Source organism: Lissotriton helveticus, chromosome 12, assembly GCF_964261635.1.
Source record: "Lissotriton helveticus chromosome 12, aLisHel1.1, whole genome shotgun sequence".
In the NCBI taxonomy this organism is placed as follows: Eukaryota; Metazoa; Chordata; class Amphibia; order Caudata; family Salamandridae; genus Lissotriton; species Lissotriton helveticus.
In genome coordinates, this window is record NC_136073.1 from 833,162,112 (window position 1) to 833,188,646 (window position 26,535).

General features: G+C 43.2%; 1 protein-coding gene across 1 annotated transcript in view; it reads left to right on the forward strand.

Annotated features, from left to right (window-relative positions):
• The window catches only part of LOC144799165 (uncharacterized), a 43,621-nt gene extending 30,594 nt beyond the window's left edge, over positions 1-13,027 (forward strand). The window contains exon 2 of the mRNA XM_078670391.1: positions 9,053-13,027. Within this exon, the coding sequence (XP_078526517.1) occupies positions 9,053-10,029 (977 nt within the window). The 3' untranslated portion in view covers positions 10,030-13,027. The remainder of the gene's footprint in view (positions 1-9,052) is intronic.
• The last annotated feature ends 13,508 nt before the right edge of the window (positions 13,028-26,535 follow it).

Genomic DNA, 26,535 nt, shown 5'->3' on the forward strand with positions numbered 1-26,535 from the left:
AGAGACAGTCGTATCTTGTCGTCCCAAGAACCTCTCCTCTGGTCCCACTGATCCTCCAAGCACTCCTGCAGAGGTCTCATCTGTAGCCGTGCGTGAGGAGTGAGGAAGATGCAAGAGGCCATCGATCCCAGCAGAGAAGACACTGTCGTAGACGGAGTGTCCATGAGAGCCCGAGCCTTCCGAACGAGCGATAAACGTCGCTCTTCCGAAGGAGACACGCTTGCTGACAGCGTATTGATGGAGGCTCCCAAGTACTGGATGCACTGGACCGGAATCGGGACCGACTTGGACATGTTGATGTGCAACCCCAGCTTGTTCAAGAGAACGCACGTCTTCTGGAAGTGTGCTTGAGCTTCCGAGAAGGAGGAGGCCTTGATCAACCAATCGTCCAGGTACGGGTAGACAAACACCTTGTTCTTCCGCAGGTGTGCTGCTACCACTGCCATACATTTCGAGAATGTCCTGGGTGCAGACTTCAGCCCGAAGGGTAGCACCGTGTACTGATAGTGATTGGCGCCGACTTGAAATCGCAGAAACTTCCTGTGTTTGCATGCAATGGGCACGTGGAAGTATGCGTCCTGTAGATCTATGGCACACATCCAATCTCCTCGTTGCAGCTGAGGGTAGATCTGATGCAACGACAGCATGCGAAACTTTTCTCTGCGAATCCACTTGTTTGCCTGTCGCAAATGTGTACAGGTTAGGAAGGGAAGTTGGTACAATGTAGCCTGTTTAAATAAGAAAAGAGAACTAAGGCGAGAACAGCGCAGTTTGCGTAAAAAATTTGATAAATCTAGAGCTGAATATCTTGTAAAATTAAAGAAAGAATATACAATGCTTCTTTATAGTACAAGAAGAGCACATAAGAACAACTGCTGGGGGAAACTGCTGGAGGCAATAGAATCCAAGAATATACGATTATTCTGGAACCTCGTCCGTTCAGTAACTGAAGCCTCATCTGCTTCAATGAATTGTGTGGTAGCTGAGGGCGCCTGGGAGGATTATTTGAAAGAACTATACCCTCCGGGGAGAGAAACCGAAGAGGAAGTACAAGGGGACTGGAGAGGTCTAGTAGATGACCTAAAACCAGACTTCTCAGAAGAAAACGTACTTAACACAATAAAAACCCTAAATTTAACAAGAGCCTCAGGACCAGATAACTTGCCTGCCCTGATAATTAAGTCACGGACATCTTGGTGGGCTAAATTCTTCTCCCAAATGTTCTTAGTAATCCTAGAATCAGGGATACTTCCAAGCAATTGGAAGGGTGCGATAATTCGACCAATCCACAAAAAAGGGGACATCAATGCACCAAGGAACTATAGACTTATTAACCTACTTGATATTGGTGAAAAAATATTTGCTAAAATAATATTAGGCAGGTTAAAGACTTGGGCAGAAGAGAGAGCAATTATTCCAGTAGAACAAGGCGGGTTCAAAGAAGGCCATTCCACAATAGACCACTGCTTTGCCCTATGGGCCTTGGCCCGGAAATCAATAGAACAAAATGGGAAGTTGCATTGCTGCTTCGTTGATTTTCGGGCCGCGTTTGACTCAGTGGACCGTAATAAACTCTGGGAGGATCTGTCAGGATATGGAATTCCGGATGGCTTATTGATGATCTTGAGAGATCTGCACAGAGGGAACTGGGCCCAGGTTATTAGAGATTCGCATGGGTCACTAACTCATAAGATATTGGTAGGGAATGGCCTTAGACAGGGGTGCGTTTTGGCACCCCTGTTATTTTCAATCTTTCTGGCAGATCTCCCTGTGACACTTGAAGTAGAAAGAAGCGCAAGCCCTAGAATGAGCGGGCATAAAGTGCCTTGTCTCCTATATGCTGATGACCTAGTCATCTTGGACCAAACAGAACTAGGACTTCAAAGGAAACTAAATGTTTTTAAAAGCTATTGTGATAGGAAATTTCTGACTGTAAATATGGAAAAAACTAAGGTTTTATGTTTTGGAAGGAGTAAGAAGAACTTTAACTGGTTTTTGGGTAATGACAAACTAGAGGCAGTCAAGGAATATAGATATCTAGGCCTCTGGTTTGATAGTGCGCTAAAATGGCGCACTCATTTAGGTTTAACAAAGAATATGGTGACATGACTCACAAACCAATGTTAAAGGCTTTTGGAGCAATGATCCCCCCCCAAGTATTGTATGGGGCTGAAGTGTTATACTTGAGCGGTAAACATGAGTGGGACCAGGAAGAGGGAAAAATTTTAAAAACGCTATTGTCCTTACCGAACTGCACTATGGTTCAAGCAATAAGAATGGAGCTAGGGCTAACCTCATGGACTGTACAATCCCAAATGGCCCTGGTAAGATTCTGGAAGCGCCAAGACCCAGGAGTGACACTTAAGGTCTCACAATGGTGTAGAGATGAGATCCAAATAAGTAACCTTGCCTGGGCAAAGGATGTGAGTAAAACTCTCCAGAATGTAACAGGGCGACTTAATGTGAAATTCTCCCAGGACGCCTTGATAGCTGATTTTACTAAGAAATCTCTTAGGGAACAAGGCCAGTCACTCTCCAAGGCGCAGGACCTAGTTTATATGTCAGAGAAAAAATCAGTCCAGTGGGTAAAAAAGTCATGGGTTAATGATGGCTGGTTCCCGTATTTGGACATACTGCCCAACCAAGTTCTGAGATATGAAATTCTTAGAACTCGGGTTGGGGTTAACCCTTGGAAGATTGATGGAAAACTAAAGTCTGCTCTGATTGGCCCAGAAGGTAATTGTAACTGTGGCCGTGGCCTAAGCCAGGATATGCTGCATATTTTACTTGATTGCTTATTTGTACATGATATAAGGAAATTGTTTTTACGTCCTATATTCCTATCACATAAGATAACCTCACGTGCCCAGGCCATCTGCCTACTTACCGATATGCCCACGTTAGAAATTGCAATCGGATTGGGTAAATTTTTGAAGGGTTTAAAAGAATTTGGAAGGGAGACTTTGAAGGAGGGGCACTGATTTATTAAGGCATTTTAAAGTTTTATAAATGTAAATTTTCAATTTTATCCTTTTAGCGATTATGAGATTTCTGTAAAAATAGGGTGCATTGTATGTTGCATCTCTGAGGGCACCACCCTCTTTTAACTTTCCAATAACATGCAGTGAATTTTATCTATTTAAGTTGTTGTAGAATTTTATCTGTTCGTACTTCTTTCGATCCTGATCGTGTATGTTTTGTACTGTTTAAAAGACCAAGGTCTAAATAAACAAGTTTCTCTCTCTCTCTCTCTCTGTCGCAAATCCAGAATGGGCCTGAACTCGTTTTTGTCCTTCTTGCGGACAAGAAAGAACCGAGAGTAAAGACCTCTTCCTCTTTGAGACAGAGGTACGCCTTCGATCGCCCTCTTCCTTAGCAGAATGTCCGCCTCCGCCTGAAGCTCGCTCAGTTGATACTGCGAGCTGACGGGAGGAATCGATGGAGGAGGGCTGGTGAAACGTAGACTGTATCCATTGCAAACAATATTCAGCACCCACTTGTCCTGAGTAATTTTTCTCCACTCTGCCAGAAAAAATTGAACGCTTCCCCCCACCGGAGCGGGTAACGGACGAGGGGGAAGTAACAGCTCAGGGACGGGACCCGGCCGGGCCCTTGGTCGCGGTAGAGGACTGTTGACGACCTCTACCACCATGGCGTTTCTGGAAGGGCCGCCTGTACTGCTGCTGCTGTTGCTGCTGTTGATGTTGTCCAGCAGACTGACCCCTTCCACGACCCTGCGACCCAAACCGACGTTGGTACTGTCGGAAGGGTTTCTTCTCCTTGGGCTTCTCCAAGCCCACTGCCGTCAGGGTCTCCGCCTCGGCCTTCATCCTGGCCATCTCGTCATCCGCGTGTTTCCCGAAGAGGGTATCTCCGGAAAACGGGAGATTCGCCACGCGTTGCTGTGCTTCCGGTTTCAGTGACGTCAACCTGAGCCAAGCATGGCGTCTCTGGTGAATCCCATGGCAATATCCGTGCGCGGACAGCAAGGATATGTCCGCTGCGGCGCCAATGGCCTGGTTAGAGACCAGCATCCCCTCCTGGACGATTTCCATGAAGTCCTCCTTGCGGTCTCGAGGGACAAGGTCTGCGAACTGCTCCATCGAGTCCCACAGGGACCGGTCATAACGCCCCAGCAAAGCCGAGTCACTGGCGGCCTTCATCGACGAGGCGGATGTCCCACACGCCTTACGACCAGCAGAATCGATCCAGCGGCTCTCCTTGTCCGGAGGCACCGTGGACGCAGGGGAGGTGGCATGAAGCTTTCGTGCAGCAGTCACGATGACTGAATCCGGTACCGGGTCCTTCCTCAAGAAGGCTGGGTCTGAGTCCGGAGCCCTGTACTTTTTTAGGATCCTGGAAGGCGCAGACTTCACCGCTGCCGGCGTCAGGAATAGCTGTTCGGCGGGCTCAAGGAGTCCCGGCACCAGAGGTAACAGGGGGCGAAACAAGTGCCTTTTGTGTAATGTCTCAAATATCACAGAGGTAGAAGTCGCAGGCGCTTCAACCTTGATGCCCAACTTCGCCGCTCCACGCAGGAGAACCTCCTGAAACGTGCCTATATCGTCTATCGGAGACACCCTAGTCTCCGGCGAATCGGACAGCGTGGGAGAGTAGGAACGGGTCCCAGAGGCAGAACGTGACCTGGACCGACGTCTCTTGTGGTGACGCCTGGATCGTGAGGAAGATCCATGCCCACTCCTCGATCTGTCCCGTCTCCCCGAGCGAGACCTCGACCTCTTGGGCCTCGGACGCTCCTTCGGCCTCCCAGGGTCAGGAGTCCTAGGCTTCTTAGGAGTCTTCTTCGGAGGCGTCGGAAACTTAGGCATCGACACCGCCCTCGGCGGGACCGGGGGTGGAGGAGTAACCGGACGCGGGGTCCGCGGAGCCGGCTTCGGAGGTGGGGTCGGGGCCTTCGGAGGCGGACCCTTCGGCACAGCCGGCCGCGAAGGAGGTGTAGAAGGCTTCATCGGAGTATCCACCCCGGAATGCGCCGCTCCCGGCGAGCCACCATCTCTTCCGGAGCGTGGGGAGCCCCCCACAGTCCTGGGCCTGTCGTTAGGACCTCCAGACGCTGAAGATCGGTGCCCAGACGACGACCGATGGCCCCTCGACGCCGAACGGTCCTTCGGCGTCGACCGATTCACACTTCTCGACGTCGAACCGTGTCTCCGTCTCGACGTCGACCACGACCAGATCGACGAACCACGAAACCTCGACGACGGGCGATGGTGCCTCGACGGCGACCTCGACCTCTTCGCCGGCCTCGACGTCGACCTCTTGGATCGTCTCGACGTCGACCCTTTGGACCTTCTCGACGTCGACCTCTCGGACCTTCTCGAGGTCGATCTCCTTGACCGTCTCGACGTCGGTCTTTTAGAATGCTTCGACGTCGACCTCTTCGGCGCCGGAGACGCCTTCCGTCTCGACGGCGGCCTCGACGACGAGGATCCCCTCGACGACGATGTCCTCGAAGGCGAACGGCGGTGTAGCCTCGACGGTGAGCGCCGACGCCGTGCCCTCCGATGTCGACCACTCGACACCGACGACGAGGAGATCGACACCGGCTTCGACGGCGGCCGGAACACGTTCCTCGACGGCGACGTTTTCTCGACCCAGAGCCCTGGGGAGACCTGGAACTGGCCGTTGACCGCCCCCTCGACGTCGTGGTCAGCGCAACTGACCCAGACGGAGATCTTGGGCGAGGGCTGGTCTTCCTGCCCCTGGGGAGCCCCCCAGAGGCCTCAGCATGGGTAGAAGGAGCCCCTCCTGACCCACCTCGTGCCTTCAACCTTCTCTCTTCAAGTCCCTGAAGCCTGATCTTCTTCCTCTCCTTCAGGGTCCTTCCAGAGAAGCCTCTGCAGATCACACAGTCCTCAGGAATGTGGGAAGAGGGAAGGCAGAGAATACAGACCTCATGGGAGTCTGACTTGGCCTTCTTCCTTGAGCACTCAGGGCATTTGTCGAATAATGCAGGCATTATGGACAAAAAGGAGTGCAGGAACACAGAAAGAAAGACACCAAAGTACTTTAAAAACACCAAAAATCGAAATTAGTGTAAAACACTAACAAAAATCCTTGAAAAGGGAGAGCTCAATGCTCCAGGGTCCTGCTTGCAGGAGCCGGAAAAAAGAACTGAAACTAAGTTGGACCTGCTATGCATTCTGGGATACTGGGAGAAGGTTCTGGAAGGTTCCTTAAAGGCACAGTATCCTAATTAAGCCACATAATGGCAGCCTATGGGGCTTGTCTGTCCAGGTTCTTCTCTCTATCATTCCTGAGGGATTTTTGCTGTTAAGCAAGGGAAATCTGTACAGGCTTTGCTGTTTTGTGGATTTTATGGTGGAATTTCTAGTTGAAGTACTGGACAGTGTAGCCTTTTTGGCTGCATTATCTGTCTTTAAATTCTCTCTTAAGTGTCTATGCATTTTCTGCATTTTTTGACACTGTAAGAGATTATTTTTGATTGCTCCGGGGTCCACGCACATGGGCGGGACTATTCACTAGATTATGACTATACACAGAGATCCCCTACTACAGAAATACATTTTTCATTGGAGTGGTCTCTCAAACACAGGGCATATACCAACGATATCTACACCAAATGTGAATTATTTTTCATTTTATTCCATTTTCAGTACAAAAATCACTTTTTTCAACAAGCAACCAATAGCTGAAAAGATATATCATGGGAGATGTATCTTTTCAGCTATTGGTTGCTTGTTTTACTCTGACTAAAAAGGATTCACATCTGACTGCGCCTAACCGCCAGGTAATAAAGGTGGACTATGTTGTACTGAATGATGAGCAAATGTTTAGATCATTTTCTAAACACAGTAAGGACCAGAAAGGAGTAATTTCTATGTCCTTCTTTACCTAGATGACGTATTATCATCCCTAAAAAAATATCTCTACATATATGTTCGTTTTTTATAGAGGTATTTATCAAATACATTTTCTAAAATAGATCCGTCTCTGTATCCTCAAAAACTAGGTATCACATCTTTCTGAATGGGTTATAAGGTTCACTGGGTGATGAGAACTTGTGAGAATTGAAGTGTGGGTCCGGTTCCAGTTTGTTGTTTCAAATATAACTAAGTACTTACTAAGCTTTACAGGGCATAAGTGGATGAAAAATTAAAAGTATTTCTTGTGTATATTGTTTCAGATTTACATCCCAGGTTTAGAGGTCCTATACCGCACTTATCTGTCTTGGTCCTGAAGAAGGTGGTCCGTACTCCTGTTAATTCCACCGAAACGCGTCGACCTTCTCCTTCCTTTTTAAAATCACATGACTTGGGTCATGTAGAGGACACCAGATTCTATGCTATAGGACATAATTTTTGTTGTTTATGTGATAGGATGGATGTTTAGTTAGTATATATGTGGTGTGTATGTGTGTGGCTCTTTACCTGTGTTGTATATATTCAATTATGTTTTTATGAATTGAAATAGACATATATGCATAGCTTCGACATGGTGAAGAATAATCTCTCTGAAGCTTTATTGTTATATGTATAGATTTTTATATTTGTCACATTCGAAAATTATAATAAAATGAAAAAAGTGATTTTTGTACTGAAAATGGAATAAAATGAAAAATAATTCACATTTGGTGTAGATATCGTTGGTATATGCCCTGTGTTTGAGAGACCACTCCAATGAAAAATGTATTTATAGGTCAAGAGGGAGCTATTTCAGTTGCCTGTTGTTCTTTTCCCCTCTACTCCCTGACCTGAAAGTAAATCCTAGAGGGGGTCCCCCTTCCTTCACTATTCACGTACGCCGTGGAGGACCTCGTGTAGAGTTGTTCTTACCTCGCCAGTGAGCGAGCTTTACGGACATCTCGGTTGGGGTCATTCCTCTATCCTCTTCTAGGTGTTCTCCAGAAGGTAGACTTTTATTTTTTTCACACTTTCACTTGCACACAGGACTACTATTTGGGTACAGTATACAGATGGCGTGATCTCTCTTTTCACATTCTTGACCATCCTTGCTAGAGTCGATGAGGATCTCCTCTCCTGAAGAAATGCCACCGATCCTATTGGATGGAACAGGGCATGAAACATGTCGACCTACTCCACCTTACACACACTATTCTGATCTGCAGCAGGTATAATTTCCCTCTCCAGCCACAACTTTGACAGCCGGTTGTTTTTAATAGTAGCAGAGGAATCCAGTGAATAAAATTGGTTTTGGAATCTCCTAGCTATTTTTACTTGCACTTTTGTTCCCTATTTCTACTCTATACACATACACCCCCACACCACTCTAGGTTAAGGTTGGCAACTATAGAAGACCTCCGGCAAAGAGCCCCCCAGTGGGGTCTGTTGGGCTTTGCATCGCCGGCCCAACGAGGAGCTGCCCTATGATGAAGCATAACACCATCTGGGGTGTGTGAGGGCCCATGCTCCTTATTGGAGCCACTCCTTTCGCAGTCCAAATTCTAGATTTTGAACACCTTACACCTAATTCCCCCCTTTTTTCCACCTCCCCCTCTACCCTTTCACGTCCCTTAGGAACTGCATACCTTTGTATTTGCATATGCTATATGATACATCCACCCACCTGCCACCCCATCAAGTAACTTTCATGACCACCTTCTTGTGTAATTAGATCCTAGACCCACACCGAGAATATACACATTATGAACTTGGACAGTGTTCACATGACCATAACATGGCCAGACCAGTACGTTGATGTTCTATCCTATCCCTAATTTTTTACACTGACCAATCATGCCTTTACAGTAGTACCCTGTCAGCCTCAGGAGATGCAATATCTACGCCCTTATCTCACGGACTACTGCATTCATTCTCCTGTACACAACCTTTTCCAAAACTGCATTTGTCCAGAGAGCCATGAAGCATTTCCTCGCCTTCTTTGCAAATAGGGAGATGAATGATATGCCCATAAACAAGGTACTTTCCTGTATTGTCATTGTGAATGCTAATATTGAATCATGTCGGAGAATATGTTTGTTTCTCCGTTAACCTCTGAATGTCGATATTGTTGAGAATTTGACTGTTGTACATATTTATTTCCTCTGCAGATGTGACAATAATTAAAGTAGACCCAGATGAGCCAACGACAAGCCAGGGACGAACTTCCAAGAGAAGGGAAAGTCTCCTTGATCTCCAAGCCACACTCAATCATCAAGAGGACTCAGATAGTGACGACAAGACCCATTTACTGCAGGGACCCAACGCTGTGGCTGTTACCAGCTCTAGGTCGACGGATGGACAAGTATCAAGGTTGCAGCCACAGAAATCACACATAGATATCTATGGAACAGTTTCATCACTGCCCACCTCTCACTTGCTCGCAGAGGACATTCAGGATGATGGGATGGCCCCAAACCTTGATACACAGCCCTCCAGCATTGGATCGCCTGGGCATCCTTCTCAAATCATGTCTCCTGAAGGCCCTCCTATCACCAGCCAGGAGGCAACACCAGACAATACCCCAGTGCGTACGCCATTGCCACAAATGAGTCACAGTCAGTGGATGCATGGAGCTATGAGCAGGGGTGGAGAGAACGGATGGGAGTCAGACTTCTATATGCAGCCGGAGACTGTACAGGAATCACTCACTGCAATACAAAACAGTTTAGAAGGGCTCCGTCAAGACATAAATGGCATCAGCCAGAGCATGTTGGCACAGACAGATGCAACTTCCGATGTGGCCTCCGCCATACATCATACTCGCCATGACCTGCAGCAGCTGTTAATGGTACAGCATCAGGACAGAGTGGCGCAGCACCAGGAACTGATCCAGATCCACCACCAAACCCTGGATGTGTTTAGCCGCATAGCCACCGCAATAGAGCACTTTGTGGGCATGTCAAACCCCGCCACTGTTCAAGATCCTGCCCAGTTGACTACATTGTCCACGCAAACCAGCCCTCCACAACAAGATTCTGATGTGGAGGTACCGGAAGCAGCTATGGCTTCACCAACCCGTAGGCCTGTACGTGGCACAGACAAACGCCGCAGAGGACAACCACGTCATCCATCACCCGCAGACTAAGTTTCCTGTAGCCCCACATCCGCACTCCTCAAGCCTTCACACCATATCAGGAGTCATCCTTTATAGCTCATCTCTACTCGCACATACAAGTGTAGGGGGGCCCAGTCATGCCCACCTTAATTCGTACATGTACCCCCAAAGCACCAGCACAATCATCTCATCTTTTGTAACACCACCAAACACTCACTCCAGGACTTAAGTGGCAATTGTAGCCCCTACGCCTTCTGATTTTATTCCTGTACAAAAACATCCTGGGGCTTTTTCCATTGGATGGTGTTTGGGCTCGATAGTATGTTTTGTTTCTTCGGAGACTGTTGCCAGTATTCATGATACTGAATATCTTTCCATAATCTCTGTAGTAGCAGACGATCTAGCCTCTATGGTAGATCTTATATATCTGCCATTTGGTTCACTCCGCCATTTTGAGAAGAAAATGCCAAATTAGAGGACTTGGAAAATAAAAACAATTTTGCTTGTCTAGCATGTTTAGCTGTGCAAAGGCCTCTAAATGAAAACACTTCTAGCTACAAAGGCCAATTATTGCAGTGTCAAACTATGTTCTGAAGTAATAGCTCTAAAAAAATTATTTTAGTATTTCTCATCGCATACACACTCTTCCTGCACCTGATATAGCCCATTAAGGCGCCAGAGTCTGTGAGATAAACGCATTCTTCAATAATTACATTTACGGTTCTTTTCAAGCCGTGTCAGAGATAGTTCCCAAGTATTGTAATGGTATGCTGAACAAGCCACTGCTATTTTGTTCCAAATTTACCTGACACCTTTTGGAGAACTTCTGGTTGACATTGATGTACAAGAGGCCACTCTGTAGTCAGTAATCTTATTCCAGTCTGCCTGAAAATTTTGTCCATTAGCCTGTGGTAGTTTCCTTTTTGCTGATGCTATGATTCATTGAAAGCTTACCCCTAGTTTGTCACAGAAAGAACTCACCGTGCCTCTAAGATCATGCAAATTCCCGCTCCTTCACTGGATCCTTAAATTTAGGATATTTCCATGCTTGGTTTTTAGCACGTTTCTCCCATCACAGATCCATTACTACTTAAGAATGTGACTCCTTATCTCCAAGTCAAGCACATGCCGTCCCTGGTTAGGGCAGTGAGCCAAACGCGCCTGGTTTATACTAATGAGGTCAATGGTTAAGACCAGAATGAAACAACCTCTTCAGAATATGAAGAAAAAATTAGATACTTATTTCCAACCTCAAACATTGGTATCACTTAATCCTGCCTTAATTGCACGTATTGGTGGTATGGGACAAGATTCCTTTTAAGATATTTTGCTTGGTATACCGAGCTTTAATTGGTCGTACACTAGGAATAAGTAGCCCAAGTCCTTTAAGACTTCTTGGTTCACCAAATTCAGTCACAATGACACTTTCAAAGTTAATGTCCAGCTGTATGGAGGTACATTCTATGCAGTCATAAGTATAGCCTTGTCCATGTCTCACTGCCTAACAGTTTGCGCTTCCGCTGTCTATTGAAGACAAATGTGTTCCACAAAGTATTCAGTCTCTGATTTTAATACTTTGTAAGACACTGGCCGGGCATGAAATGAAGGCCGTGCATGGCATGCATTGTGTCATGGCACCGAGGGCACTGTGAAACGTCTAGACAATAACATGAACTTCACACTTAAGCTGACATCCAGCCCTTGTGTAACATTAATGCACCTTCCTTCAGGTACTGGATAATGCTATGAATGTGATAGAGAATGAAGGTGCCTACTTCTTGGTGCTTCTAGAACTATAGGGACCTCCATCATGATAGATCCTTGAGCGGAAAATCATATTTTATTTCCTTGCATGGGAACTGTGGGTTTTTGTAGTGCACCGCATTAAATCATTTTTCTGTCGACGAGGATTTTGTTTGATTGTGGGCCTGCAGCTCTGATCCACCCCTCCTACAGATTGCCTTATGTTGCTAACTTAGCTCAAAATCCACATGGGTGCAAGGGACTATGTAGTGCATAGCCCTGGTATCTCCTTCCACCACAACATTGATGCCTCTAAGTATCATCCGTGGGAGATGTCCATCGCTTGATGGGCTGCCTCTCTGTTGTTGAATACTGGCTGCCAGATCACTACCTCAAAACTAAATCATGTGATAACTGAACCTACTTTGATTCAAGCGTCACTCTACCCTCTTCCTGTTCAGTCACGGCTTTCCATACCGGCTACTTTTTTTAAATCCAAAATTATGTTGTCCACAGGCAGGCCATTAGGTATTGTTTTGGTCTCAAAATGTAAACCCTCATGCAAAATCATGTACGAGTCACTTGACTTAACAAAGAAGTTAAATCCCTTATCTCTGATCCTGACTTCAAAACGAGTATCTAGACCATGCGTTTTTCAAGGCTTGATGTTGGTAATGACCGTGTCTATGGTTGTCCTGATTATCACTCTTGTCCCTGTAGGATGTGCTGTGTTCAGCTGCACAATTGATCGCTAGTATCTGTAAATTGGAGATTGTTGCATAAATTCTTCATTCCATCGCTTACCCTTCCAAATCCGGAGTCTTGAATATTGTAGAAGGCACTAAGTCCTTACCATCCAATTTACTGTTTACAGGCAGATTCAGGGCAAGGCACAGGATATTCTGCGATTGATGGTCCTGAAGTATAGGAAAGGAAAACTCTTCTCAAGCTTTTACAGCAGCTGCACCTTTAACAGTGGGCACTCACCTGCAGCCCACCATACTAGCCTTCCGCAAATTCCCCACTAACACAATGCTTTAGGCTTTTCTTCTCAGCTCATGTTTAATTTAGGACACTGTAATGTCTTTCAATTATTGCTCTTCCCTTTGTTTTCCTTTAATTTTTACAGGAATTTTTATTCATCTTTTATTTTCTCTTTTCCTTTTGTTTTTCAAATTTGCGCAAGTATTATCCCAGCCAATTCATGAATTGTACTACACCCCTTTACACGTGGAGGTTAGGGTGTGCTTTATTTCATGTTAATAATAAAAACATATAAAGCTGGGTTTCCTGTTGTTTCTCTTTGTGTGCCCAATTCGATCACTCAGGAGCCTGGGTGGGGAGGGAATGGTTTTCATGTATGCAAACCTTATAAAGAAAATATAATTCCACAAATTAGGGGAAGCAGAACATTGCATTTGGATTGGCTGCGTGCAGTGAGTGTTTCAAGGAAGTAGAAGTGATAGAAAACCCACATTCTCTGGCAGGGCTGTCCAGCATCGGTTCAGCAGGAACAAATCAAAGCCAAGCACATTTTCAAGGTAACTCCTGAGCATGAAAAATAGTTGCATTTGAAAATGAATTCTGTGTGAAGTTTTGATGCTTCTGTCAACCTGTCGTCTAGTGTTGGGTTTGGAATATTCCAAGTTGTTTTTCTTTTTAATGCCTTTTGCTTTTAGTTGCAGGAGTGTGTCAAAGGCCTGATTAGCCAGTACCCTCGATGGGACAGCTCACAGGGACCGATTCTTCAGATTGTTGGTAGCTGCCATGCGGTTTCAAAGTTCTTGCGTGTGCTCCAAAAAAGAATCCATGGCTTTTTGGAAAATGTCATCATTGAAGATCTGCGAATGTTTCTTTAAAAGTGGAGCAGTGGAGAACATGGAGCTTCGAACCACAATCCAGAGAAAACCTCCATGATTCCAGCAACCTCACTTTATCCAGGAACCATGCAGTCAAGTTGGTGTGCACGACAAACCATTGGTGCAAGTTAACTATTAGACTTTGAAATGAGAATCAGTAGGGTTATTATGCAGTCTAATTAAACTATACGGTAGAGGCATTGATAACGCTGTAACATCAGTAGATCCTTGCACCCTGAGGTAGGAAGTGCCTACAAATAAAAGTAGTCTGGAAGCGCAACATATTTTGTAGGGTGTGATACTAGGCTGGCTTTGTTTACGAGGATAGCTGGGTGAGGGGATAGGAGTGAAGTGGGGCATGAGATGTGTATTGTATGTAGAGTTGCCCAGTGAACTGAATCCTGGGGCTAAAGGCCAAATGCCCATTGTAGTGGCCTGTGGTGCAGGGGCTTATTTATTTTGAAAAGATATAGAGGGGCAAGAGAACCCGAGGTTTCTGAGCTATTGTACAGTGGAGGGGGCAAAGTGCTGGGGCTATTTTTTGAGTTTCACTGGGGTTGTCTGCTGGGAACCTTGGAGCTATGGCCCACTGGTGCGTTGTAAGATGCAATTGCTAATTATTTGTGCAATGAAGCAGGGGCATACTGCAGGGAGGGGTAGCCTTTGTGCCATTATGGAGGGGAGGGCTGCTGTTTACTCAAAACTCGCAACATTGCAAATGGAGCAGACTTCTGGATGGTGTTGGGTGGGGAAAGCCCCTACCCAAGGGAGAGGTCTACAGTGACAGTGCAAATCTAGTCATAGGTTGCTATTTGCATATGAGGATGTGTTCAACCATGGTTCATAGTTGTCCAAATGAAATATAAATGTGCCTCTAACCCGGGCACCATGGATTCTAAAACTCCATACTAAAAAAATAGGGCATTGATCTCAGGATTCAAGTCAGTTTGTCCAGAAGCATCTACTCCATATGCCATTTGATTGGCAGAAAATAGTCCACATCGATTAAATGGTGGGAAAGAGCAATTCCAGTTCATTTGACAGAGGTTGTAATTCACTTAGAAGATTTTCAACATGGACTCATTTTCAAAGTTTCAGTTAATCAAGCCTCCATGTTATTAATAAAGTCTTCAACACATGACACTTTCAAAGCCTACTTGAAATATAAATGTTAAATTTGCATGCCACATGCACACCTTTTGAATTAATGCATTCATACATGAAGATTTCTGATGGCAGGTGTTTTTTCCGACAGCTGTTACCTCCTAGAGTAAGTGAAGTACGTACTTTGTAAATTATGAGCTGTATTTAAACATTTATAAAAAAGATAGTTGTCTCACATGAAAACCAAGGTTTTTGTCTAAGGTGCTATCACCTTTTCATCTTAATCAGTCTTTTGAGTACCTGATGTTTTTTACTTATCCACAGAATTATTTTGAGAGATCACTTTAAACACTAGACATTGAGAAGGCTCTTAAGTAAAATACTGACTATACTACGCAAGTCGCAAGTCAAAAAGTATTTTTTTTTTGCTTTCACACAGCAACTTTACGGGAAAGTCATTTATACGTTGAGATTGTATTGTGGTAATGTGAAACGTATCCAGCTTTGTTAATGACCCGTGATTTGCAGTGGCATTTTTAGGGAACTTTGCTTTAGCTTTAGTTGAAAACCTACAACGCAGCTACAAAAACCTCAGGACAGACTTTCATTAAACATTGTATTGACATCTAGGCTAAAAGAGAGACACAAGTTGATCATACACTTTAAGAAATTATATTTGGTTCTGCTTTAAAACAACCAATTTTCTGGAAGGGTAAGAACTGCAATATAGACTATGCATAGGTTCACATTCTGCTACACATTTAGGTTCAATGTATATTCAATGATAGATTTTGCAGAGATCACACAAGTTGAGGAAAATGTTACCTATATCCATGAGTTTGCAGCTTATATAATATATTCCTATGTCGTCGTTAAGCACGCCCGAGCTGAAATATGCAATTTAAATTGAGCATAGGCATACAGACTTAAGTTTTGTTTGTCAAGACTGTTTTTGTGGTTCATGGGGTGGTCAATGCAAATCTGAAACCAAAAACAAAAGTCCATGGAAAGAATTGCAGGTTTTTATATTTCTAACTAGGTGTAAATTCACTGTATATGGGTTTGTAATTTAACAACAAGCTTGGATGTTGGACATCCTCTGTTTAAGGCAAGGCGAATAGGAGAAGAATAACGTTAGAAATTATTACAGAGCCCTCTGAATTTCGATAATAGGATCTTAATGTAATTTTAAAAAAAGGTTGCTGTCACATGACAAGGGGTCTGAAATACAGTGTTAAAAAAAAGCAAGCAAGACGTGTAATGAAAGAAAATGTTTGTTGCTGTCAAATCCACCTCGCCTTCTGGCAGCTTTGGGCCACTTGTGTGGTCTCATAGGACAGAATATCTTCCTCTTTGGAGACCCTGACCTCCACTGCTTAGATCCCACATGGCAGCACATTAATTGTGCTGGAGCATTAGGGCTAAACACAGGATAGGTAATCCAGCCTTAAAGAACCATACGACTTTAGTGAAGTCAGTGTCAATAAAACCAAATTGTGTGTCTGATGAGAGGGAACAACCCATAAACCTTTTAGTAGAGTCTAACATGTGGAGGTCTTCATCCTAATTTGAGTCATGTAGGTGACACGCCTCACTACTGATAGGTTGTAGTGGTGTCCCATTCCTAGACAAAAGCATGTTGACTTCAATCTCATGGTTTACCTAGTCTTCCTCAATGGTTAACACTGTTTATTGGGCCCATCAATATAATTCAAGTAAATATTGCTGAACCTCAGTTGCATCATAGACTTCAGTAGCACCATACACATAGTCAGCCATAATGCACCTAGTGATGTTGGGTGACTTCCAAGGCTATCCTCAATGGACAGTATACTTGCATCAGGCCAGCAATGACTGGTCTGTACACTGCAATGAAGTCAAACTCAATGGGCCAATAGTGTATCCGTTTCTATAACTTGTTTTGTAACGCACAATACAATGACCAAACTATTGAGGTACGGAAGAACTCCCATGCTGAGCCTAGTAGGAAACTTTAGGTAATGCAAAAAGTAATTTATGGCACTGTGTTGAAAGCCAATAGGGAATGGTTTTTAATTCGTTGGAATCTGCGCTGATTCAAAAGTCTACATCCTAGCATAAATGAATCTACGGCCTCGTGAGATCTTCAGTTAGCTTGGGAAAACATCCATAAAGAAAGATATTCAGAAGGATATGGCCAACTGTTGCCAGAGCCACGAAATATCGTTGGTCAGGTAGCTGGGAGTTGATTAATGCAGACGCAGAAGGGGCAAGAATCTTAAATACCGCCCCTGCAGATACCCATAGCCTGTGTAAAGCTGTTGGGAGACTATCAAGGCTGAACAGATTAAATATCGTCCTACAAGAATTTGGATACATTGACTTCTTGCCATCTTAAAATCAGGGAGGCATTAGAGTCTCTACGCTTAGCTAGCCTTATTTTACCCGAAGAGTTTAACCGTGTGTTTTATTTGGTTAGTTTGTTTGAACTCTTAGTGTCTGTTTGAGCAAAGCATGTAACTGCTCTTAGACAATGATATAAAGTATTGGCTCCAAACACGAAAAAACTATTCATGGATTGCTGGTTTGCACTGTGCAGGCACTGCTATCTGTGTGCCTTGTCCTAGAAGGCACACTGCCAACCGGTACTAGCAACATCCCATCGAACCAAACATGCAGCACAAGTAAATACCACATTCAGACTTCATTGCAGGCAATTACATCCTTCAAGGGTGATTGTGTGTCTTTGCACTAGAGAGTGCAATCCACACAAGAGAGCGCTCATAACATGGAAAAGTTAATTATTCAAAACTGCCTGCAAAAACCAAACCCATAGATTACTAAATAATGAAACAGAAAAGTATAAATGAGATGCTTTGTAAAGACAAAAGACGTGCTGCTTCTACCAATACCATGTCTCTACAGGACCACAAGTCGAATCAGCCAAATACAAGGCATGCACCTGGGAGGCCTCTAGTGCACGAATACGCTAGAAGAGCCATTCAGCTGCGGACACAGTCCTATCAGTGTCTGTACTTGCTTCAACTGTAGGCAGACGTTATCTTTAAGGGACCGGTGAGGACACCTTAAAAGACAGACCCACCCTGCTTTACATTTAACACGTCCACTTTACTGAGCCCTTGAATAGGGACACCAATACCTCAAACTGAATAATAACCACAGAACCTGAAGATCAGTGACATGCTTAACCTGTCCACAAAGGACGTATGCACTGGCACAGCACAGTGGAACAGTGGTAGAGATAAAAAAAAATACACTTAAAAATGTGCTTGTAAGCTGCCAGTGGTTCTCCACTGCAGACACTAGTCAAATAGAAAGAGCTTGAGGTCCTTGTCTGTCCAATAAATATGTGGAGTGACTAAAGCACGGACATGTGGAGGATGCACCTGTAAATCTACTCTGCAGTGCACCGATATATGCCCTCAAAATGGAGGTAGACATTCAGCACAGCAAGCAAAGAATGCATTTTATTCCAAAGAAAAGAAAACATGTCTTGGAGCATTGGCGGTGGTGTTGCACACAGGTTCAGCTGCGCCTAAAGAATGGGAAAACACTACGGGAATATGTTCACTTACGGGCGGGGAAGATCTGAACATGGTGTAGTAGAGAGGTCAGTACTTCAGAGAGCTGCTATCCTTGTTGCAAGGGATTATCTGTACCTGGTGCACTGATAGAGCGGTCAGTACATCATAGAGCTGCGAACTTTGTTACAAGAGAATACCTGGGCGTGGTGTTCTGCTACACTCGGCAGTACTCCATAGAGCTTCGCACCTTGTTACAGGGGAATATCTGAATATGTTATACTGCTACAGTGGTCAATACTTTGTAGCGCTGCGCACCTTGTTACAGTCCTCCCATGGCTACCTTGGAAGCTTAAATTCACTTCAAAGAATGACGTATATTGCCCACAAAGCCATGCTTCTTACCTGAACCACGTACCAGAAGGATAAACTACAGCTGACTGGAAGTCAGAGAGCCTGTGGAAGTAAATCCCACCTAATACTGGTAATTCTGAAAAATAAGAAGTCCAAGACAATGACCCAGGGACTTGGCTCAACTGGAAGCTGCTTATTATTTTGGAAATATTTAAAAAGACATCTGCTCAGAATGCAACTTATAATTTAGCCTCCAATTAGGCTTAGACTCAACAACAACTTCTTGAAAGACCTAAAGACCCATCTGGTGGCATAGATCGGTTAGCAAGGGCCATACTCCAAGAAAGACAAAGGGTCCTCCTACCCCAGTTAAGCAGTAAAATACATCTATAATTGTAAAGAGGGTCCTTTCCATCCCTGGGCCCCATGGCACTGCACAACCTGTAATACTGAAAGCTGCATCCTGGTAGATAACAACAATTGTTTGCACTCAACTCTGACAATGGTAAAGAGGCACAAAGTGCTGTATGTTGTTAAAGCCAGGATCAGATAATAAATGACTTCCTTCTGTAACAAAATAGGATAGATCGATCGTAAGAATCCCAGAACACAATTTAGGTATTTCGACCAAATAAGTATGTTACCTGTTTGTCGTCTATTAGGCATTTGGATGCAGTTGACCACTTGACTGTCCCTAACTAATATTTTGCACAACATATGTACCATCCTGGGCAAACCTTCTGGACTCATGCGCACTCAGACACTGTATACTTCACACAAACCATCAGAATATGGCATTACCACCCATATGTTATAGTTGGCCAGTGCATTATATCTTGACCTTGATCAGGGTGGCTTTCTGCTGCTGCTTGGCTCCCTATGGTCAAATAATTTACATAAACATTCACCACCAGCATGCCCATCAACTTAAGCTTATAGGGGGAGCAAAAACCCCATAGCGCCTTTACTGTTTTCTGGAATTCTCATCTCAGCGGATGTATACACAGTGTTTATTTACCTTGCTAGGGAGCAGCTGCCTGCCTTTAGCTTTCTCTGCTGCTATCCCCTGAGAGACCGCTTCTCAGTTGGTCATGTCCTCCTTTGTTGGATCTGCTCCAGTCACTGGTCACACGCCACGTCCTCTGGCACTTTTTCCTTTTACACACCTCAGAATGTCTCTCAGGGCTTCCCCAGTACCCCGTGTTCAGTGGTTGCAGCAATGTTTGGGGCAGAGGGCTTCTCCAGCTGAATTTGCTGGCTCAAAGCCGTTACTTGTTGTAATGGCTGCTGACCCTTGTTCTCCAGCCAGCGCTTTTGAGTTTTACTGTGGTCCTGAGACATATTTTGGCTTTCCTTTAACTCCCTGATGTGAAAAGTAGGATGATTGTGCCTTGCACCATCAGCCGTGGCATCAAGTCCACTGCAATGTAGTCTGATTCTCATCCAAGTATTAGGCAGCGCCCCAAGGTAATTTTTCTACCCCCTCTTTCTGATTGCTTGGGTAAAGGCCTCAGTGTCACTGGTAGGCTGGTGCTATCAGTCCCGTCAGCGGAAAGGGTGCCGCACCAATACAAGTGGTTATCGTTCTGTTGTCTGTGGTTTAGCTCTGTATTATGTCTCTCTGGGATGTGGAGCGACGCGTCACAGCCATGTTCTCTCTGATGCAGGTTAACTGTTGGATGTTCTTTGTGATGGTGCAACCTATATTCTGCACAAATCGACGGCGTGGCCGCAGTCGCTGGCCCCATACACTTTCTAAAAGCCGTATCCCGGTGATGGCGTGGCTTCACGCACCATCCAAGCAGTATGCAAAGCTTCTTCTACTTCTCCACTTTCTATTCGCTAGCAAGGCTCAGAGCACTCATCGTGCTGCTTTTTGGCCTTGGCTCATGTCGCGTACTATCAGTGGCGATCAAGTGTCCTCAGCCTGGCCCTGTGCAGTGTGTCGTTTCCAAAACCAGTCGTAATATTGTGCCCCACGATTAAGAATCCTTTTAGGATGAGGTTCACCTAAATCCACATGGAGAATTGGAATAGGGTGACATTTACGAATCAAAGGGGAAATGGTCACTTTGTCTCTCAGCAATTGCTGAACTCCTGAGTATAGTCCCAAGCTGCTGCGACAGAGTTTGACTGAGCTTTCAAACAAATTTTCAACACTATCAGTTTTTCTTTGTACTTTTTATTTATTGTTATCCATTACCATCATCGCTTTGGGTAGCTTCCGTGGATATATTGTATATAATATTATTACTGTATTCTCCATCTGAATTGTGGCAAACACAACCAACTCCCACAGAATGAACCATGGAAGGAGACACGGACTCCAGGCAGTTCGGATACGGCATCTGTTTTATTTAATCAGATCAGCCTCAATCCCATAATTAAAAGAGAGATATAAAAAACAAAAAATCTGATTCCCCTATTTAGTTGCTAGCGCCAACTAGATATTTTTTTGTTACTTTGAATAACTAGAGGCTAACAACTGAAAAATAGGGGAACTTAGCCATTTGTGAGCGGCCTCTAGTTATGCAAAAAATAAATAAATCTGGTCGTGCCGGAAGTGGCCCAACTTTCCAATAAGCATGTCTTATAGAGAAACAGAATTCTGACTTTCACCAACTTAAATTCTCATTCTTCAACACCAATAACTCAGTGATTCGAAAGGCAAGGTCGCCGTTATTACTTTCACTTTAACGGGATACAGAGGACTTGACAGTGACACTTCCGTCAGATCCGTAGGTCTCGTGGCGCAGTAACCTTTGAACCCTCAGGCGGCCATTACGAGCCTCGACCAGAAGCAGCTGAAGTGTCTGAAGAAGGAACAGCGAGAAAGAAGCGACCAATAAACGAACAGACGGGAGGGAGCGTTCGCATGGACGGTTCTTATGCAAACATGCAGGAAGGTGATAAAAACTCCGTTTTGCATGCCTCCCACAAATGTCCTCCTTCTGAAACTCATAAAAAAGCCAGGTAAGTCTGCATTTTGTTTCAGTTCCTTCGAAACCAGTTGCTCTTCTTGTGTGACCGAGACAATATTATAACTTGGTTATATCTAGCACTACACATTACACCGAAGCGGGTTCTAAGCGCTGTAAATAATCAATATTACTATTCGCCAATTAATGGTACCCTGTTAACTGACCTCAGAAGGATGGGCTGTGGAGAGTGGCCTGCCTTATAACTCAGGGCATTTCCCACGGGCGACAGGACCGGGGAAAGCAACATTCTTTCATGTAAGGAAACCATTTAATACATGCTTTATTGTGATTATCTATGTTTCGTACAAAACATTTGAAAGTAGGCACGCTGAATGTTGCTATGAAGGCACACATGCAAGTCTTATATGCAGTCTTCAAACCCATGTATGGGTTTCAGTAACAGGCCTTTTTTTGTATTTTTTGTTTTAAAATGTCTTTCAGTGCTGTCCCATAGCTCTTAAAACTCAAATAATAAAATGTTCTTTAAAAATAGATACACAAAGCGCATTTTAGTTACAATGAAATGGGACATGCTTACAATTTTTTAACTTTGGGCAAGTTCTGTGCTCAGTTATTCATTTAAGTGTGAACGAGTTTTGCAAGTGATTTACTAGAGGTAAAAGGCATATTAGTGTGTATATCAGCAGACGTGTAGGGTGTAATCTAAAACTAGGATACAAGAGGTTACATTTGCGTAGTAAGGTAAAATCAGCTTGAAAAGGCCACCTCATTAATAGAGTTGGTTTCACATTTAAACTAATTATAGTATGCAATCTGTGAGGCAGTACAGTCTTTTTTTATGTCAATTTCTTGCTCCTGTGGTAAACTACAGGGGACCAGAGCCGGGGTAAGCACCCGGCTAGTTGCCTCCCCACCTTCTGTGGCCAACGAGGTCCTCAGTCGAAATGCCCCCGTCAGCCTAGACCTACCAATTAAGGGGTCAAAGAACACTGGGTTAATCAGACCTGGTACTCAATTGCAAAGCTGGGTACTACTGCAAGAAACATGTCGACCTTGTGCACCACACAGGCCCTTTAGGACCATTGTATCCAGCTAGGGCTTCCTGTTTTTAGTTAGGTTAGTGCACCCTACGAATAAAACTTAGACAAAAGGGTTGCCCTAGACCTATTTTAAACACCACTTCGCACTCACTGCACTACCTAGTCCACCTCATGCACCCAACGGCTTCATCAACAAAAGATCTCCGCTAAAGAGCCCCTTCGCGGGTGTTGCAGCGCCCCCCTGACGAGGAGCAGGCCCAATGATGAAGCATGACCTCCGGGGTGTGTGAGGGCACGTCTTAACAGACATGAACACTTCCGCCCTCACTTAGGAACTGCACACCAGTCTATTACACAAGTAAACTACAGTTTGACATTTCCACTGTAGTAATAGTATCACATGTGTTTATTAGTACAGTTACTCTGTATAACATGAGTTATTGGACCATAAATATGTTCACTGTGCATATATTTAGGTAGTGGGTTGGTGTGATGGGATGTATTTGGTATTTCTCCCACGGCAGCAAAACCTTCAAGGCCCCACGAGTGCCTTCTACCAGAGCCCTTTTTGTGGTGGAGCGTTGTGTTGCTGGTGAAACACTTATTGTGGCACTTAGCCATTTTTGGTTCATGAAATGACATGAGAAAGTGTAGACTCTTGCCTGCTTCACTCTAGGATTTACGCATGATTTATGCATGTGAGCTACTTAAGGGAGAGCGAGTGCAGAGCGTAACTGGTGGGTAGAGTATGAAAAATGCCATACCTGATGTTCACTGTTTTAGCTCGTATGTAGGGTATTTTTTTAAATTATTAATCCTGTATTCATGAAGACACTTAAAATAGAACCTAAACAATATATATACATTGAATTCAGTATTAAGAAACAGGTATTTTGTAAAAAGTTATTTAATGTTAAAATATTTTAGTTACTTTTTTAATGTAAAAATAAATGTAAATAAAAATAATTTCAGTCATTTCTGTACTTAACGATTTGTAATGTTTAATACATGAAATGTAAATACAAACATTTTACTCTAGGTAAGATTTTTTTAATCTTTAAAAAATATTTTATTTAAGGTAAATACTTTTCAATTAATGTAATTATTTGAAAAATAAGTTAATAGTTTAAAGTTACTCTTAGAAACTTCACTGTAGGCAGAGGTCCCTGTCACTAGGGTGGAGAGCTCTGTATGGAAAAGTAAAAAGGAAAGCGTATTGAACTTTTTTTTTAATTGCGAACATTTGGAGTAAAATATTGTTAAATAACTATTTATACTTAATTGTAGAGCAACATAATAATGTGGTACAGCATTCATAATTTAAATCTGAAGTGTAATTATTTTGTATATATTAAATTAAAATAACATTATTTTTCGGATAGGTTAAATTATGCAGAAAATCCAACCTAAAGTGAAAAATATCTTTTTTATTCTGTATTAAAAAGTATTAAAAAGTAAGTGATATACACATATATATCTTCGGGAGGAGCTGTTTGTGATATATATATATATATATATATATATATATATATATATATATATTAATTAAAGATAATTTAGTTATATCTTAATACAAATTACTGGTATATGAATTTTGTAATCTAAAAACGTATTTAAATATGTTACATTAAAAGTGATTTATTTTAAAATGTTCTTTAATATTAAATTACACTTATTTTAACTGGTGAAAATAAATGAATTCAACATTTGTTGCAGTAACAGAGGTTGCCTGCATTTGGCGCTGTGCTTATCATACTCTGAGCTGGATAACATTTACAATTCTTTTCGGTCCTTTTGCCTGTAGTAACTTTAGAAGTGCAATTTGAGAACAGGAAAGGGCCCAGTCTTATGTGGGTGGATGGACATCTCATTTTAAACCCATCTGATTTTGTAGTAATCATTCCCCATGTTCCTGCCACTTACTCTGTCCATCCCATATTTACTACTAAATTGTATACTTACATGTGTGGACACTCCCCATTTTGGACCGAGATCTCCGCATAGAAAAAGATAAATGCAGAACCTCCGTATAGTTATGAGAAAAGCATTTTTGTAGTATGTTAGTAGTACTACTAAATGTACTACAAAGTGCAGCTTGTGAATAGCCCCCAATGTCTGAATACTATATTAACACCAAAATATAAAATAGTCTAGCACTTCTTTCTCTGAAATGTACCAGCTAGCTCATGTAGTTCTGCATGGAGTGTCTGGACCACTCTTTCTCTGAGCAAGTACCCTGCGAGGACCAGCATTTCTCTTTTCCTGAGGTCACAATTTTGATAAGTTTGTTGTGGTTACGAGTGGAGACACAACCTTACCGTTTGGTCAGAAAATATGTCGCACAATCTGATTTTCATGGTGCTGTTGAAATGACTGGTAAAGTCGATAATTTAAAAGTGTTTCAGACAGTACATTTATGCGTTGTTACCATGGTCTTGTGGGATTTGGCAGTATATTTTGTAAAAAATACTTTAAAAAAATCTTCTTAGTAATATAGCACAGTTTTCTGTAAAAATTACCAGAAATGCTGCCAACATACTTCACCTTATGTAACTTTTTAGTCAGAGTGTTGCCATGGCAGTTTGTTCAAAAATAAAGAATATGAGGGAATTGCACAACTTTGCAGAAGTGAGTATGGAATGCATGAAGTGTAGAGGAGTTTGGAAATATATTTGGAATACCCCCTCAGCTTAAAAAACTGCACTTCTCAGTACCACATGTGTTGTGAAAATGATGCCAAAGTGCATTCCTGCTCCAAACACAAAGAAAAATGTAATTGTAACTGGGGATTCACTTCACCCGAATCCAGCTGTACCGGGGAATTTAACGCCACCCCAAAAAACAAAAGTGTGGTTCATAAGCTGGGGGAAAAACTTAAAATTACTTCCTCTAATACCCTGAACGTTCATCATTAGAATACTGAATAAGTCTGGATACAAGGAAGTTGAGGCAAACAGTTGGTTTCACATTGCATCCATAACTTACTGTGAAATTTAAAATACACTTACTGGAAACTGAATAAAAGGCAGAAAGCAAAAAACACAAAATATATGAAAATAAGTGCAGACAGTCCCAGCGTTATTATGGCCAATGGTAGCACTACATTACACCAAGCAGCGCAAACAACAATGTCAATCAATTTATACACGCAAAATAGTTCTTGCACAAATGGTTGATGCAAGCAGTAAGCTAAATGCGTTTGTCTAGCATAGATGCATACCACTAATAAGTAACTCAATGGTGCATAAAGGAAATAGTGCAAAGACCAGTATGATTTCACACATCAATATCAATAAGTAATTTGAAGAAGAGTGACTTGGCTTTGGGTGGAATACTATGAAACTAGGTGCAAACACTTGCAACAAGGAAACTGGGTAAAATTTTTAGGCATGATACATGTAACGGCTGACAAAATCACCTATTACACACCTGATTCTCAGGTGGCTGTATGTGCAAGAAGATTTTGTGCTCGACGGTTATACCTCAAATACAAAACTCATGAACATCACTATTTGCTCAGTTTTGCACCATAGCGCATTGCTAAATCCCAAACACGGCATAATTAGTGTATATGTGGCTGGTACGACTTAGAGACAGCTTCATCTAGATTTTCTAGACTCATATTTTCCCAAAAATCATAATATAAATAAATATATAAACATACAGGGGCTGTTGGTCAGTCTACTTAATGGATTGTGTAATTTGCCGTTTGCTTCCTCCAACCACAGCATCCAGGCCTGTATGATGACATGGTTCCATTACAATGAGAGAATAAGAATGTTGAGTTCAAAAAAATTACAGTAGTGAGCAAAAGAATGATGGATTAAACCCAGATCCTTGTGACTGGGGGTGAATGGTTGCATTGTCCAGTATTCCGTCCATCAATTGTTTCTTTTTAAAACAATTACAGCCCTTAGATCTCAGCCAGCTTTAACAAAGACATCAAACAAGCATAACCTCTTAATAAGAGTAA